We start from the raw sequence: 16,344 nt of genomic DNA, 5'->3' as shown, positions 1-16,344 counted from the left end.
TGATAGCCTGGCACGCCCTGTCCCATATCTTCCCTGTTCAATATTCTCTAAATATTTCAGGTTTCTTATTTTTTAAATTTTTCCCTCCCTATGAGAAGTAGGGCTTTTCAGTGTGCATTCTCTGGAGAACAGTGCCTTCCATTAGTAGGTGCTAAATAGTTGTTGAGTGAATGAATGCCACATGCAATTTAGTAAGTTCTAAACTGCTGCAAACAGATGAGAAGAAAATACATTTATTTCCTATTGCTCTTGGGTATAGTAGGGTAGCAGTGAAAGAAGTAAGGTAATATTGGACTAAAGTAACTGTCAGATAGTCAAGTTGGCTATGAATGTTTGACTTAAAGTGCTCACGTCACTTACTTTATAACCTTCCATTTTTAATTAAAATTGTAGGAAAAAAATTATATACTTATTAAATGCAGACATGTTTCTTTCTAATTTCCTAATTTTTCGGATGCGCCCTAAAAACCAAAAACAAGGTATGCTTTAAGGCAATGAATTGATTCTTCAAATCATGCAGGAGCTCTCATGGTTGACTTGGAACTTTCATTCAACCCTAGATAACCTTCAGGCGTATGGTTATCCTTTTCCCTTTGCCAGCTTAGGAATGGAAGGGGGTTCTGGTTTTGACTCTTAAAGCTGAAAAGAAGAGCTTCCAGCAAAGATTTCCTCACAGCCTGAGAGAAGCAGAGGAAGAGGTGGTTCTTTGTTTCCAGATGTCCTCTGGTCCAACAGAGGAGCTTGCAGCTGGGTAAGCCCTGATGGCCTGGCTGGTGCAAGGGTGACACTAAGTGCTGAGAGCGTGCCCACCTGTCTCTGCACTCCTTGGGAGATGAGACAGTAAATTTCCTTTTCACTGGAGCTAGTGCGAGGCGGTGTTTTGTTATGCAGTCCCAGAAACATCAAAAGTGATGACATTTGTTTCATAATGTAATTTTGAACATTGATTTCAGGACTACCTCCTTACCATTTATACCTCGTCATAAATCCAGTTTGAAAACCTTTGATTACTAGTTGGGGGGAATATATATATATATATATATATATATATATATATGGTTGTTTAATTTTTACTTTTGCCTTAAAATCGTCTATGAACCTGGATTTACTGCTGTTTCCTGAGGAACACTTATTCATGGACTAAAGTAGATTTGGGTGGCAATATAATTTCTCAAAACACCAGAATGAAAGCTTATAGGCCTAATTCTTCCCTGTGGCTTAGCAGACTAGTAAGAATTAGTTTAAAATGCATTTTTTTTTCCTTTTTAACTTTAGAAAGTTAATAGGGGTCTAGGGAAGGAGATATGTTAATGTGATCCTCAGCTGCTTTGAAGTTTACAAGACTGTTTACTTTTATGCTGATTTCATCTCTGGGAAATAGCTGTGACCAAGTATCAATAAATTTACAATTCAGCTGCCACTTTCGACAGGAAAGAAAACTGCTCAATATTTTCTCTTGTTAGATGCTTTTGCTTTCTCCTGTAGTTCTACAATTTCAATTTTAGAGACAAGTAACTCCAGCTGATCTAGAGAAGGCTGACAACGAGGGGAATCATATGTCTAAATATTGGTATGCTAGTAGTTTTCAAACAATTCTCACATCAAAAATTGTTTTCAAATGAAACTGCCTAAAAATCTAAGAAGGGGGCGCCTGGGTGGCTCAGTGGGTTAAGCCGCTGCCTTTGGCTCAGGTCATGATCTCAAGGTCCTGGGATCGAGTCCCGCATCAGGCTCTCTGCTCAGCAGGGAGCCTGCTTCCTCCTCTCTATCTCTGCCTGCCTCTCTGCCGACTTGTAATCTCTCTCTGTCAAATAAATAAATAAAATCTTAAAAAAAAAAAATCTAAGAAGAATGGGATTTGCAGGCCGTTTAATCTTTATTGTCTGGTGGGGAACTATTTCACTGCTTATTGAACCCACGGAGCACAATTTGAAAACCTGCTGCATTGAGGATTAGTGAAGAATGACCCTGTGAGTTTTCATCCAAACGGAGATATTTCTGAGGAAGAAATAACAATTCCAGCACAACGGACAGAACCTGGGCTGTAGTGGTGGATGCCCGGCACAGATAAGAATCTCTTTAATAATAGTAGGAAACTGATCTGAGTCCGCTTTCCCACCTTTATAGCCTTTCGCCTCTCTAGTGCTGCCAGGGAGCCCTGGTCACAGAGCATCTCTGCAGACCTCAGGAGCCTCACTGTTGGGGGCGTTCAGCCCTCTAGAAGGTGCTTATGGGTACCTGTTATGTGCCAGGCATTTCCCAAGGTGCTGAGAGTACAAAGATCAATGACACAATTTGGAAGGTTTACAGCAGAACGTAGCAATGAATAGTTTCATACCTGTTCCTTTAACAGTTGAGAGACTATTGAGGAAGGAGTTATTTAAATGGGAAAGAGCATGGGAGTTTTCAGTCCTAAATTTGAATTTTGAAATGTAATGGGTTTATTATTAATAAGGCCTTCGTCTCTACCCATCTCCCCCTGAAATTGAACTACATTTAGGATTCATGGTTATTTGTGTATGATCCCTTTGGAGTCTACATTATAGTTCAAAGTCCCTATATTGGTAGGAGTAGAACACAGCTGTATCCACTGGTGTTTGTTTTGATAGTGTCAGGTTTTTTATGTAAATTGTGTGGAAGATAAGTAACTAAAGCAAATATAAGTGATGGGGTAGAATCCTGTGTATCTGTCTCACTCTCTTTAGGACTGGGGAGAAGAAGGTGGGAGTGTGTTTTTGCCAATGAGAGAAAAGAGAAGGGAACAGTCAGGAAAAGTACAAGGAATCAAAAACAAGTAAAAGACATTGAGAGTTTTGCAGATTACAATAGCATATGGACATTAAGAGTGGTCTGAAGAGCTTGAGAGAAGAAAAATGCCTCTCAGATCTGTACTGACCTTTTCACTGTAGGTCACTGACGTGCACGACACACTTCCTCTGGTAACAGTTGTTGGTACAAGATTCTTGCTGGGGTTAACATAGAGCCAGGAGCTGGTAGAAGGAATGACAGACTCTGGGACCTGGGTTAGCTTTCTAAAGAGTTGTATTTAATTGAGGTCGATTTTAATGTTCTTCAAATAGAATATCAAAGAAATAATTTAGTCTAACATAGACTTGTGTTGGCTTTTAAAATCAGCTTTCATGCTTATTTACCCCATGTTTTATTTTCCTTAAGACGTTTAAAAAAAAAAAAGAAACAAAACCTTGTTTGCATGTCTTTTAGCTCTTTATAGAACAGTATGATTGTAAGTGGTACCTTGGGAAGATTGTAAATAGTTATGTATGATTTGATTCTCATTTTTAACTATAGTTTTTAAGAAGAGCAGGTAATTATATCTAAATCAAAATAGGGCATTGAAACAAATAACAAATTCAAGTGTATCTTAGTTGTCTCGCAGCTGGATTCAGAGCTCAAACAGCAATTAATTAATCACTTTTGAACACGGGGAGCTTGAATTCATATTGAACTTCTTTTGGCAAGTATAGACAGGATTATTTTAGAGATCCGTGAGTGCTTAAGCAGGGATTTTTTGTTTTATTGTTTTTAAGTGAAAGGTTAACTTAGGTAAAGAGACAGTCAAGGCCCATATGAGGTTAAAGAGTAGTCTACCTTCCGACTTCAGATTTTAAGCACCTCCACATTCTCAGGGAATACGAAGTCTTGGAAACTAAATTACTTGTACTGTTGATGAAGTGTTCGAGAATGTTGTTTTTCCTGACTTAATATGTCAAAAAAAAAAAAAAAAAAAAAGGAAAGAAAAAAACTCAAGTTAACTTTGTGAATAAAAATGCAGGCCTTAAAGAAGGATCTGCTTCAAAGCCAACAGTCCCACCGGAAGAAGCTGAGCCATACCCGTGGCTGGAGGATCAGGTTCCCGAGGACTCAGGTAAGCTCTCCTCCACCTCCGACCAGATGTGCTTCCGGCTGCTGGCTGTGCCGCGGGCTGTTTCCAGAAGCTGCTTTACCCATAATTTGTGTCACAATGTTTACGGGAATATGATGTATTTTTTTCTCCTTCTCTTCTGAGATTTTGGAGTAAACTTAATGTTTTCTGGTAAAAATTTACACAGGATAATTTTAATTTGGGGGAATCAAGAATCGAAGGCACAGAGGAGCAGTTAGGAACTGAATGCCGGGCTTCTCCGGTTCCAGAACTTCTTGCAGTGAAAACAGTCAGACATGCAGTGTACACAAGTGTCGTCATTGACTGTTCCATGATGTAACAGAGGCCTACTGGGCTCCCAGTCTTTCTAATAGGAGGGTCCTCTTTCTCCATCAGAGACTTCCCAGACCCCCACGTAATGCTGTGGAGGCCCGTTGTATATCCACATGAGTTCATAGATAAACTCAGTTATCTCCTTAGTCGCCCAAGGGCCTGTGACCCACAGAAGGAAGATTCCTAAAATCTGTGAATAAATTATTGGCAAATGAAATTCAAATCTATTACTCTCATTTCCTGTTTCTGCTGTGCTATGTATTGCAAAGTGCAATTTAATTTACTGCAAGTCTTCCCTTTACCTAATCATTCTCCCAAATTTGGTTTCATTTTGCCACCTATTGGAAGGGTTTGGTATGACACTACATATTTACTGGCAACTCTAGTACTCTAATTTTATTATCACTGTATGAATATTTGATTTTCTTTTCTCCCTTTTAAGATCCCTGTGCTGCTCTGATGTTTTTATTTGTTCAAAACATAATCCTGGAATTTACTCTCTCCCTCCCGATCCTTTAGAATACCACAACTCAAGCAAAAGAGCTACTTTTTAAAAAAAAAAGTCTTATAATTAAATGTGTATTGGATTTAGCATCTCCATTGCACTAAATGTTACGTTGAACTAAATAAATTTATAATTTAAAAATCTTCTTTTCCAAAGGTAATAACTCACTCTGAAATGTGCCATTTGTTTCTGTTCTCCTTTTTAAAAATTTTTCTTAATACTACTCTACATGATAACTTGTCCTTCTGAATCCATCAGTTTATTATCAACTCATATCCTTTCAACTTCTTTGCAATGTTTGGTTTAGTTTAAATGTTGCCTTTCAACCTTTCTACTATCTAGATTTTTGGCTTCTTTCTTTTCTCTGTCCTACAAACCCAGGTACATACCTTTCATTACAACACAGTAAAGTAAACCCTCTCTTGGTCCCTACAGAACTTTGTATCTGCCCTCCAGTCCCCGGCCCTGTAGTAGCCAGAATTTTGAAACAAGAATCTACAATAGATAGATTCTTCACCTTATGTTCCACCCAGTTTTTAACTCACTACAGTCTAGCTTCTGCCTGTACTAACCCTCCCCAGAGGAAAGGAGGAACATCACAGAATCATGGAAGGATGAAACAGCATGGTGGACTCCCCAAGTTCAAAGCCAGGGCTAGTAGCAGGTGATTCTGGAGAGGCATGGGAGCAGGTCTTGATTGTGGAGGTCTTCTGTTCTGTTCTGAGGAGCTTAGATTTTCCTCTGTTCGGGCAGAGGGAGCTATTAGAGGGTTAAGCAAAGGAGCAGAGTGCCATCCACTCTAGTTACCAATATTAGATTCTCTGTGGATGGTGCTGTCAGCACTTGTGAAACTAGGAATTGGTTAGGAAGCTGTCATGGGCATTGTGAGAGCCAAGGAGGGAAGAACAGAGATTGGCTGGCTCTTCTGTAATTATATGCAAATACATATAAACGTGGTTTGTGCCATATAACCATCTATAAAAATAGAAGGTACTTTCTGTGCTTCAGGAATGGTTTGGTAATGTGATTAGGCTTAACAGGCTCTTAAACTTTTTCCTACCTGAAGCAGTTCAAAGGAGTTTACTCTGTTTTTGTCATCGAGGATTTAACAGGTCAGGGTAACCAACTGATGTCATTGGCATTGCTTCCAGTGACAGCACACATGATACCGAGTCTAGCGCTACTTCAATTTACTGAACATGGATGTTTGTTAAAGAAAATTTATCACAGTGTCACTGTCATTATAGCTTCTTATTTGTTGCGCCACATTTCAACAAACCCCGTAATCCGATAAGCAGCACAGTGTTGTCGGGATGTCGTTAACTGATAGTGTTGACTTTTGTAATTTATATCTCTTGCAATCTGGCGGGATCTGGCGGGTGGGCTTCTCCAAAGCTGGAAGGATTGCCAGTTTTCATGTGGGGTCTTCTCAGTTCTGACCCTCTCAGTCCTCACACCAGCCAGGGGGCCCTTTCTCCTGACTGTCAGGGAAGACAGTGACTGGTCATGCCCTTTCGTGTATATTGGCCTCATCTTCCACATTTTAATCTTTGTTTCCCAGTACTTCCCTCCTGAAAGCTTTGCCCATCCCTTTTTCTTTATTCTATCATGATTGTGAATTTTGTTAATTAGAAAACATGTAATTTTGCTCTGTGAGATGTTTGCTAAACATTTATATATTCTGTCAAAATAAAACCAATCTTAAATATTTACTGTGTTTGCCAACTTATAAAAAGGGCGCAAACAAATATGAAAAGGTGGCATAGTTGATGAACCAAATATATTCACTGAAATGTGTGTACCTGAATGTCATGTTTCATGTTATTCATTAATACGAGATATTTTTCTACTTAGTTATGTTTTGTAATCATTTTAGGACCTCGGAATATTGAAGATGAAGTAGAAGAACAAATTCAGCCCCTTCTCCATGAGTCAGTCTACACAGAACATGGTATGAATTAAAACCCATTTTCTCATGCATTGCTTGCTCAAATTGCTTGCTCACTAATTACATGAAGTGACTTTGACATGATTTTTAAATTTAAGTCATAACTGGGTGGTTTTTTAAATTATTGGAGACAGGTATTTCTGAGAGAGCACTGGTCTCATTTTATCTTCTGCCTTAATGCTAAGGAACTTATCACATAGGTTTAATAAAGAAATGGTAGGAATAAATAAGAAGAAATGAGTTAAGACCAATGATACATCAAGAACAGATGGCAAGAACAGGGAAGAGGAAAGTAGAACACAACCAGGCAAGCTGTAATGGGCTATCGGGCTGCTGTCGACCGCCGAACCTGCTGCATACTTGGGTGGTCGCCAGAGCAAAAAGTACATCAGTCATATTACCAGGGAGGAAATGAACATGCTATCTACATAGAGAATATAAAACATTTCCCCAAATCTTACATCTAAAGCATTTCTTACATGCAGTTCTGTACAGAGAATATTAAATTATACTTTAGAAACCCATGCGTTAAGATTTTATGAGCCTATTTCTTGAAACACCCCTTGATAAAAGCAGAGCGTATAACCCCAAGATGTGACTCACAAAGGGATTTTGAAGAAGGCAGAGCACATGGTAGCCTGATATGCCTAATGGTTTGATGTCAGCTGAAGAGAGTCCTAAAGGAAAAAATTATGTTTCTTAAAAACAACTGGGGCTCTCTATCATTGAAATTGCTTTAGCAGGCATGCTAAACCATCTTCCTCAGTCCTGCGTGTTTGGATGTTATGTGTAAAACATCCTGTCCGTCTCTGTCTGTGCCTGCTGGGGAGACTGTCTGCAGCTGAGCTGGGGGTTTTTGTCGTTGGCTCTCTGGGGTCTAGGAGCCCGTGTCTGTGCATTCCTGGCTTTTCTACTCAGCCAGGAGAGCTGCTGCTTCTGAGCATGTGACTCCCCCTCTGGGCAAGCCCGGGCTTTCCCTTCCTACATCTTTGGTTCAACTCTAACCTAACATAAGGATGATGCAGTCTAAATAAATCAGGGATTTCAGTATGATGAGGACAGTGCTGTAACAGTGAACTGTAATGGCTCTGTGTAGGCCTTGCATAGACGTTGGCATTAGCAAAGGCTTCCCCAAAGAGGTGATTTTCTGACTTAATAGCTGAAGGACTTAATAGGTGAAGGTCGTGCTTTGTCAGGTGGGTGTTGTTCGTGGAGGGTCCCAAGCAAAAGGCCCAAGCCCAGAGGAAAAGAAGATCCGAGAGTAGTTCAGAGTGGTCGGCCAGTGGAGTACCTAGGTGGAGAGTGATTGGCAAAGGGTGTTTGTACTTGATTCACAAAGGAATCGGAGCCACTGGAGGGCACTAGGAAGCACTGTGCCGTCTGTCTGCCTGTGAACAGGAGCGGAGGAAGTGTGCTGCGGGGAAAGGAGATGGGGGCCCTACTGGTGACCTGAATGGGTCAGGATGGTCGGTCGAACCAAAGTTAGCCAAGGTGGGGAGAGAGAAAAGTGGGACGATATGGTAGACATTTGGATGGGTGGGTGTAGGAAGCCACCCATCCAAATGTCTATCAAGTCTAGCATGCCTGGGTTTCTGGCCGCAAGCCTTCCTCTTGGACTTACTCTCTTCTTTACTTAGAAATTCACAGAGGCCATGGATTTAAATGTAATTTGTGTTGCTTCCGAGTATATATCTGCAGCCCTATGTCCTCTGAGCTCCTGGCTTATCCAACTGTCTGTTGATCTCCATTTGCATGTATTTTTATGGGCATCTCAGACTCAAAATGGACTTAAACACAATTCTCGATTCCTTTGCATTTCAAAGCTCTCCCCCACCCCCTAAAATTTTACTTTTATTCTACTCTTTTATATTTAGTCATGGTCTGACCCCTACTTAGTAGCTTAAGCTAAAAACTGGGAGTTTCCTTATTTTTCTCTCTCCTCCTGTTGCCTCATACGGGACCGATGGGCAAGTCCCTCCAGCTTGGCCTCCAGCGTGCATCTGGACCGCAGTGTGGCAGCATCACTGTCCCCTTCTGTATGATGGCTACAGAGGCATCCAGTTGGGTCTGTGTTTGATATGCCTGTTCTTTTTCTTTTTCTCCTCTCAGTCAGTTTCCTCCAGTGCACATGCTCTCTTTTCCTTGTGATTGCCAAGTTTGTCTGCCTCAGGACCTTCGTACCTGCTCTATCTCTGGCTGGTGTGTGTGTGTTTTCCGGTCGAAACATGGCCTCCCTGAGTACCATCTCTGTGGTAGACTCTGGCCGCACGTTCTGCACTTCATCGTGGTGTTTTCAGGGCCTGTGACTATCATGTACTAGCTGTGTGGCTTTAGCCAAGTTCCTCAAGGTCCTTGTCCTTCAAAGGGGGATGATAGTACCTACTTCCTAGGGTTACTATAATGGCCGAAGAGGGCTTGGCAGTGCCTCAGATGTAGTCAGCCTTCAGGGAACTGTTTTACTGGGCTGTCACTGACGAGCAAGGGAGACTCAGGTAAAGCATGACGTTTGGTTGCTTTCCCTACTGAAAACAGAGACTTTCCATTAAGTAGCGGTGGCCAAGAATTAAATCCTGCTCATGTGAAAACCATGAAGTTCCCCTGGATAATATAAGAGTAAGGAAAAAAGAATATGGAAGAGGGAGTGTGGTAAAATCAGGGACAGGAGTTAGAATTGGTGGTTGGTTTGCGGATTAGCTGAAAACCTGAAATGAGGAGAAACAATGTAGCAGGCTGTGACTGAAAGACAGAAAACAAATAAATAGTGTGGCCATAAATGGGCCCACACAGTTCAGTACCAGCAGAGGACATTGCTACGCCGTACTAAAGGTGAGGGAAGGAAGCCTTCCTGCAGTGTTTGAGGAGAGTTCAGTGGCAGCAGAAATAGCAATAACCTGATGATAACGATGATGATGATGATGATGATGACAACAAGAATAACATAAAACAGTAACACCTAAGTGGTTACTGTGGTCTAGGCAGTTGTCCAAGTGCTTTATTTTTTTTTTTTTAAGATTTTATTTATTTGACAGAGATCACAGGTAGGCAGAGAGGCAGGCAGAGAGAGTGAGAGGGAAGCAGGCTCCCTGCCGAGCAGAGAGCCCGATGTGGGACTCGATCCCAGGACCCTGAGATCATGACCTGAACCGAAGGCAGCGGCTTAAACCACTGAGCCACTCAGGCGCCCCTGTCCAAGTGCTTTAAATCTCACAACAATGCTATAAGTAGGGTGTCCTATTATTTTCTCTCTTTTTTTTTTTTTTTTAAGATTTTATTTATTGGACAGAGATTGCAAGTAGGCAGAGAGGCAGGCAGAGAGAGGAGGAAGCAGGTTCCTCGTGGAGCAGAGAGCCCGATGCAGGACTTGATCCCAGGACCTTGGGATCATGACCTGAGCCGAAGGCAGAGGCTTTTAATCCACTGAGCCACCCAGGCGCCCTACTATTTCCTTTTTATGGGAGAAAATTCTTTGGCACAAAGTAGTTATGTAACTTCTCTGGGGTGTCACAGCTGATGTGGAAAAACTAGATCTGGAGCCACACACTGGAGACCCCACACTCCTGAGCCCTTTATGGCCCTGTGAACATAGCTAAGTCGCTTATGTTGCTTGGCTGGAGTGTTATATGTATAAGACATACTCTGCTTGAAGCCACATCAGGTTACTGCTGGGAGAGTTTCTTATACCACGACGACAGGCTAAACCATATCGCAGCGGGATAAGTAGCTTATCCAGCATCTACACAAACAAAGCAGAACAGCTCAGGATATCATATCTTCGTCTCAGAAGAGAAGAATAGGCATTTCTGTGTAACTTACAGGCTCCACATAGCAACCGTTAGATGCAAAGTATAGCACATGTGACCTCATGCAGATGACCTAGCATACAGCTGACCAGGGGTGTTTGGCCATTCTTTGCAACAGAGCATTTTATAGAGTTACTTAAGATTGGTATGTGGAGGGGCGCCTGGGTGGCTCAGTGGGTTAAAGCCTCTGCCTTCGGCTCAGGTCATGGTCCCAGGGTCCTGGGATTGAGCCCCACATCAGGATCTCTGCTCAGCAGGGAGCCTGCTTTCCCCTCTCTCTCTGGCTGCCTCTCTGCCTACTTGTGATCTCTCTCTCTCTCTCTGTCAAATAAATAAATAAAATATTAAAAAAAAAAAAAAAAAGATTGGTGTGTGGAGTTTTAGACCAGTTCTCAGTGAGTGGTCCCAAGGTGATCTTCTCTCTGACCTGGTGATAATTGAAGAGGCAAATACATTAGCAATTAGGAATTCCTTTATTCATTCCTTAAATACTTACTGAGCATTTCTTATGGCTAAGCAAGGCCCTGGGTGCTGGGCATACATAGTAAGTAAATATATGAGGTCCCTGTGCTTGGTGAGTTCATGTTCTAGTGAGAGAAGGCTTTTGCCCCCTTCAGGTGGACTAGCACTTGACCAGAGTGAGGACAGAGGCTTAGAGCGGGCAACAGTATGTGCGATGGCCCAGATGAGGGGCAGGGAGTGCCCAGCAGTAGGAGCGGGTATGTGGCAGCCCTTCGGAAGAGGCTTACGCGTTCGTGTTAGCTGCTGCCTCTGGGCCCTTGGTGTGGACTTGTGTGACTTTGTTCGTTGTGACCATTCAAGGAGACGATGATGTGCAACAAGAAGAGGCTGGACAAGCAAGAGAACCACAACTGGAAGATGATGATTTCCTTGTAGGAAGTGATGCAGATGATAGATTTGAGCCCTTGGAGACCAGAACATTTCACGAAGGTAGGAAATGTCTTTTGGTTTCAGAATAAAACCCAGCAGTCACTTTGTAATTATGATTATTGAAGTCTTTCTTAAACACCTTTAAAACCAAAATTTAATTTTTAATCTGAAGTTTCTTTTTAAGTGGAAGCTGGGAAGTCCAATTAAAACTAATTTTTTCCCTAAAATAAATAGAAATCTTGATTTTGATTTAAAGCACCTAAAAAAAGATTTATTTATTCATTTGACAGACAGAGATCACAAGTAGGCAGAGAGGCAGGCAGAGAGAGAGGAGGAAGCAGGCTCCCTGCTGAGCAGAGATCCCGATGTGGGGCTCAATCTTAGGACCTCGGGATCACGGCCTGAGCTGAAGGCAGAGGTTTTAACCCACTGAGCCACCCAGGTGCCCCTCAAAGCACTTTTTTAAGGAATCAGAATATATAAAGTCCTTATAAAAATAGAAGGTAAGTGAAATTGCTTCTACTGTGCCTTTCTTCCTGGAGTGCCATGTATCAGAAGAAATTCAGAAAATTGATGAAATATTTTATTTGGCAATCTGTCACAAACGCTTGTTCTAATATGAACTCCATAGTCACAGTTTATAGAACACAGTTTTTAGCTTCTATGCCAGGCATTGACAACATTTTTCTTGGAAATAGCTTAGAGGGTCAATATTTTAGGCTTTGCAAACTATATGGCCTTTATTGAAACTACTCGGTTCTGCTATCAATAGTGCAGAAGTAGCCTTAAATAATACCTACGTATTAGGTATATGTAGGAATAGGGATATGTATGGCCATGTTTCAGGAAAACTTTATGTACAAAAATCCTAGTTTGCTAATATCTGTTCTGTATCAGTGTCTTCCATTAAATGCTGGTTATTTAAAAATCCATTGAGTAGTTTACCTTGAATTATCTGCAGAAGGCAAGTTAGAGGTATAGTTATTCACTGTTGACCTATAGAGAGAAGGAATTTCTCTGATGAAGAAAACTTTTTTTCATACATTTTGTGTTTTGCTATGTTTTAATGTGTCACTCCCATGAGTATTTCTTTGAAGCCTTATTAAATGAGCACACATGCTTTGTTCTTATGGTATCTATTCTCCGATCTTTTTTAAGGTGGCCCTTAAGACTTTACCGAGCTGTTGAAAGATCCTTTTTTAACTTTTTAATTATTTTTAAAGTAAGCTCTCTCCCCAATGTGGGGCTTTAACTCATGACCCTGAGATCAAGAGTCACGTGCTCTACCCACTGAGCCAGCCAGGTGCCCTGAAAGATTTTAATCCATAGGTTGTACTCTGATTAATGATGTTTTATTTAGAAAATAGAAGCATATAAATGACATATTTGTGTGGATATAATTTTATACCTAAAGTGAATACTACTGAAACATAGTTTGAGATGAGACTTTCATTTCTTAAGAGTAAAACTAAAGAAAAAGGTTGAGAGCATCCACACAAAATCAACCATCTAGTCCATTATGTTCCACCATATAATAATCATTGGAGTCTATGGTTAGCTTGCATCAGGATCCATGCAACAACATGGCCCCACATGCCACAGAGGATCTGGATAAGAGGTGGCTGGCAGGGTTTAAGGATTAGCTAAGCCTAAATCAAGTTTAGGCAAGTAGACGGGCAGAGAAACAAGCAGTAAATGAAATCCATAGCACCAATGAAAGCAGGAAGATTCAGAGTAATAAGGTCTTGGATTCAGAGAGGGAATTTCTTATGAATATGGGCCATGTAAGCGGTACTTGACATCCCTACAAATATTTTTCAATGTTGGATACAATTAAGATTGCCTAGAGAGCTTTTAAAAGCATGCTTTCAGTGAACCAGAGGGGCGGTCTCTAGAATGGATCTTTGTGCCAGCTCCCCGGGTTCTATCACAGTGCAGCCGCGGTTCAGCAGGAGCGTGGCCAGGCTGTTGATTTTTGCACGTGCCTCCCCTTGTGTTCTAGACTGCTGGGTGTGGACAGGCTAAGGTGTGCACCTCGATCCTCACAGCCCCAGGGGAATCAGGTGAAGGCATAGAACCTGTACGGGCTAAACATTGAGTGGAAAGGTAGCCTGGTCACAGCAAAATTGGTAAATGGTTGTTAAGACCTTTATTTAAAGCACAAAGGAGTAATGAAAAAGTAAAGTGTATCTCCTTTTCACAATATGTAGTTTATTGGAAAACTAAAAGCAAGAAACTCTTGATATATGAATGAATATATTTAAAAAAAAAACTTACATTCATGCTTATTGTTGAGAGTAGGAAATATACTTTTCCATAGAAATCATGTTCTCACCAATGGTTTGGTTTCCATACCAAACTACAAAATTGTATATAATGCATAATTTTCTATGAGAAATGTACACTCAGAATGTTTTTGAGCTTGTATATGAGTTCAGCTGCATTGTGCATTGACAATAGGCATTTCTAGACCAGCTTTAGAACTTGAGAACTTTGGGGCACCTGGGTGGTATAAGACTCTTGGATTTGGCTCAGGTCGTTATCTCAGGGTTGTGATCTCAGGGTCATGAGATCAAGCCCCATGTTGGCTCCATGCTTAGCACCGAGTCTGCTCTAGACTCTTTCTCCCTCTTCCTCTGCCCCTTCCCACTTGCTCTCTCTTCCTCTCTCTCTTCCTCTTTTTCCTTCTTTCTCTCAAACAAGTAAATAAATCTTAAAAAAACAAAAAACAAAACTTTAGACCTTTAGTTATCATGTATCTTACAGTTTCCCTGGGGAAAAAAATGTTTCTAATTTCTAAGTAAGGGATGCCGATTAAATGATTTCCACATTTTCCTGGTATCTCTTGCTCCCTCCTGTCTTCAGCCAAGCTGGGTCAGGAAGATTGACAGTTACTCAGAATTTTGGTATCTTAGGTACTGCTTACATAACACATTTCAGTTAAAACTCTCAAATAACTTGAAACTTAACGAGTTTGCTATTTTTTGAGGTTAGGAGTTATAGATTGGGGGTAGGAAGAAATACTTCTAAAAAGTTTACAGATTGAGAATACCTTACTTTCTGACGTTGTCTTTAATTGGGACATAGATTCAGTGTGAACTTAAAAGTTGTTTATTGATAGTCTTCAGAAATTAAATTAAATTAATTCAGGTAGTTGTTAAATTAACAAGGTTCAGTGGAGTAGTGAGAATCCTGTGGCTGCAGCCTTTTGCTCTGGGGGGTCTGAGGGTTCAATTATGAACCCATTTACCTGTCAGCTCCCCGTCTTAGAAAGTCTCCTCTGTCTCTCCTTGTGTTCCCATCTATAGACTGTGCTTTTGCTCTAGACAGTAGGACACCATGCTGGAACGTGAAGTAGACCACGACAGCCCCTTTTCCAGGTCCAGCCCTGTCACTTGGTTCCCTGTTCAAGTCATCCTCTCATTAGTCCAGGCTCTGGGGGCATTGAGTGGGTCGAAAAGAATGAGGCATTTCTAAGTGTAGTTCTAGTAGAAGATAAAGTGTTTAGCAAAACAGTTAATGGATTTTTTTTTAATGTTTTATTTTAATAATTATTTGCTTTCAAAATAAAATCAATGACAAGCATAGATTCAGGATCTAAATCTACAGTATATATGCACACAACTTGATGAAAGTAGTAATATTGATTTGGTGTTATTCTTTTCAGAAACTGAAGATAGTTACCCTGTAGAAGAGACAGGTGAGATTTAAACTTAATACTATTTTTTAATTAGAATGAGTCTCTTCCTATAAAGATCATCGTGAGAGAAAACATTATCTATGGTTATCTATTAATATATTTTATGTCATAAAATATATAGAATATAGTTAATTATTATATATATAACTTAGATATATTATGTCATAATTTCATCTATATGTTTCTTTGTGAATATAGTTTTTGTGCTTTTGAAGTCCACTCCTGAAGATAAATACACTGTAATGGGATGGCTAGGCCAAGAGATACAGTAGAAGTACATGTTTGTAGTCTTAAATTACAAAGTCAAAGAAAGGTCAAAATTGTGTATTGTCGCTAGTCAGGCATCCTCAGAAGATATGGCCACACTGGAGATGGACATGTCATCTCTCAGTCAGCCTGTGTTGGCCAGTTTTTCTTCCAGTGCTAGAATAGATCCCTTTCTTTGTGCTTGAGGACCCCATGATATCCTTGGCTGACACAGAGGACCTATATCGCTTCAACAAATGCTAGAATTGTATTGCGATCTGGGAGTACTCAGGTACTGGGTCCAAGGGTGAGGGGTTGGGGTGCGTGTGCTCTTCCTCAGGCACGCTCTGCAGCAGGTGCTTGCTGAGTGGACGGGAGGAGGGCTCACCTGCCCCGCCGTCTCTGGTCTCTCTCTCTCTGTCTCTGTCTCATTAGTCTTTGGCTGAATATAGTTGAATTTGTATAATCTAAGTGAGACTATAGCCTCACCAGTTTGCGGCTCAGTTATAAACCCATTGATGATGGGGACTGTCTCATTCATCTTTGTGTTCGGCATTTCCCCAAGTGAGTGCCTGGGTGACTATAAATGTGAGCATCATTATGATTTGATTTTACATTTCTGTCACTCCTGGATATTATGCTTTTCCTATTTTGTGTATCACGTGCAATCCTTCTTGAGATAGATTTGTAATTTCTAATCATTTCTTAACTTACAGCTTCACAGGTTTATAATCAGGATATGGAAGAGATGATGTATGAGCAGGACAATCCAGGTTTGTGATATGTTTCGGTTTAAGGCACTGGCCAAGGCCATTCTACCCCAGGGTTAATGATTGACTCAGATTTGACAGAGTCTTCTTTACAATACTCACAGTCCTTTTTGGTTGCCCAGACATTTATAGAAATTCCTGAATATAGTTTAATATTACATGGAGGAATGAGGAAAAAAGGACATGTATTTTTCAAACCACCACTGGGACTTTGCCCTTTGTAGATAGGATGCTGGGAAGGCAATTCGGGAATTGACGAGGCGGAGTG

General features: G+C 40.9%; 1 protein-coding gene across 4 annotated transcripts in view; it reads left to right on the top strand.

The window, feature by feature from the left end:
• The window catches only part of ASPH (aspartate beta-hydroxylase), a 219,281-nt gene that overhangs the window by 65,156 nt on the left and 137,781 nt on the right, over positions 1 to 16,344 (top strand). For all 4 annotated transcript variants that reach the window (XM_059394635.1, XM_059394634.1, XM_059394636.1 and 1 more), the window contains 5 exons: positions 3,794 to 3,886; positions 6,598 to 6,672; positions 11,292 to 11,420; positions 15,028 to 15,060; positions 16,023 to 16,079. In XM_059394635.1, the coding sequence (XP_059250618.1) occupies positions 3,794 to 3,886; positions 6,598 to 6,672; positions 11,292 to 11,420; positions 15,028 to 15,060; positions 16,023 to 16,079 (387 nt within the window). The remainder of the gene's footprint in view (positions 1 to 3,793; positions 3,887 to 6,597; positions 6,673 to 11,291; positions 11,421 to 15,027; positions 15,061 to 16,022; positions 16,080 to 16,344) is intronic.

This window comes from Mustela nigripes, chromosome 3, assembly GCF_022355385.1.
Source record: "Mustela nigripes isolate SB6536 chromosome 3, MUSNIG.SB6536, whole genome shotgun sequence".
In the NCBI taxonomy this organism is placed as follows: Eukaryota; Metazoa; Chordata; class Mammalia; order Carnivora; family Mustelidae; genus Mustela; species Mustela nigripes.
This window is presented reverse-complemented; position numbering and strand designations above follow the sequence as displayed.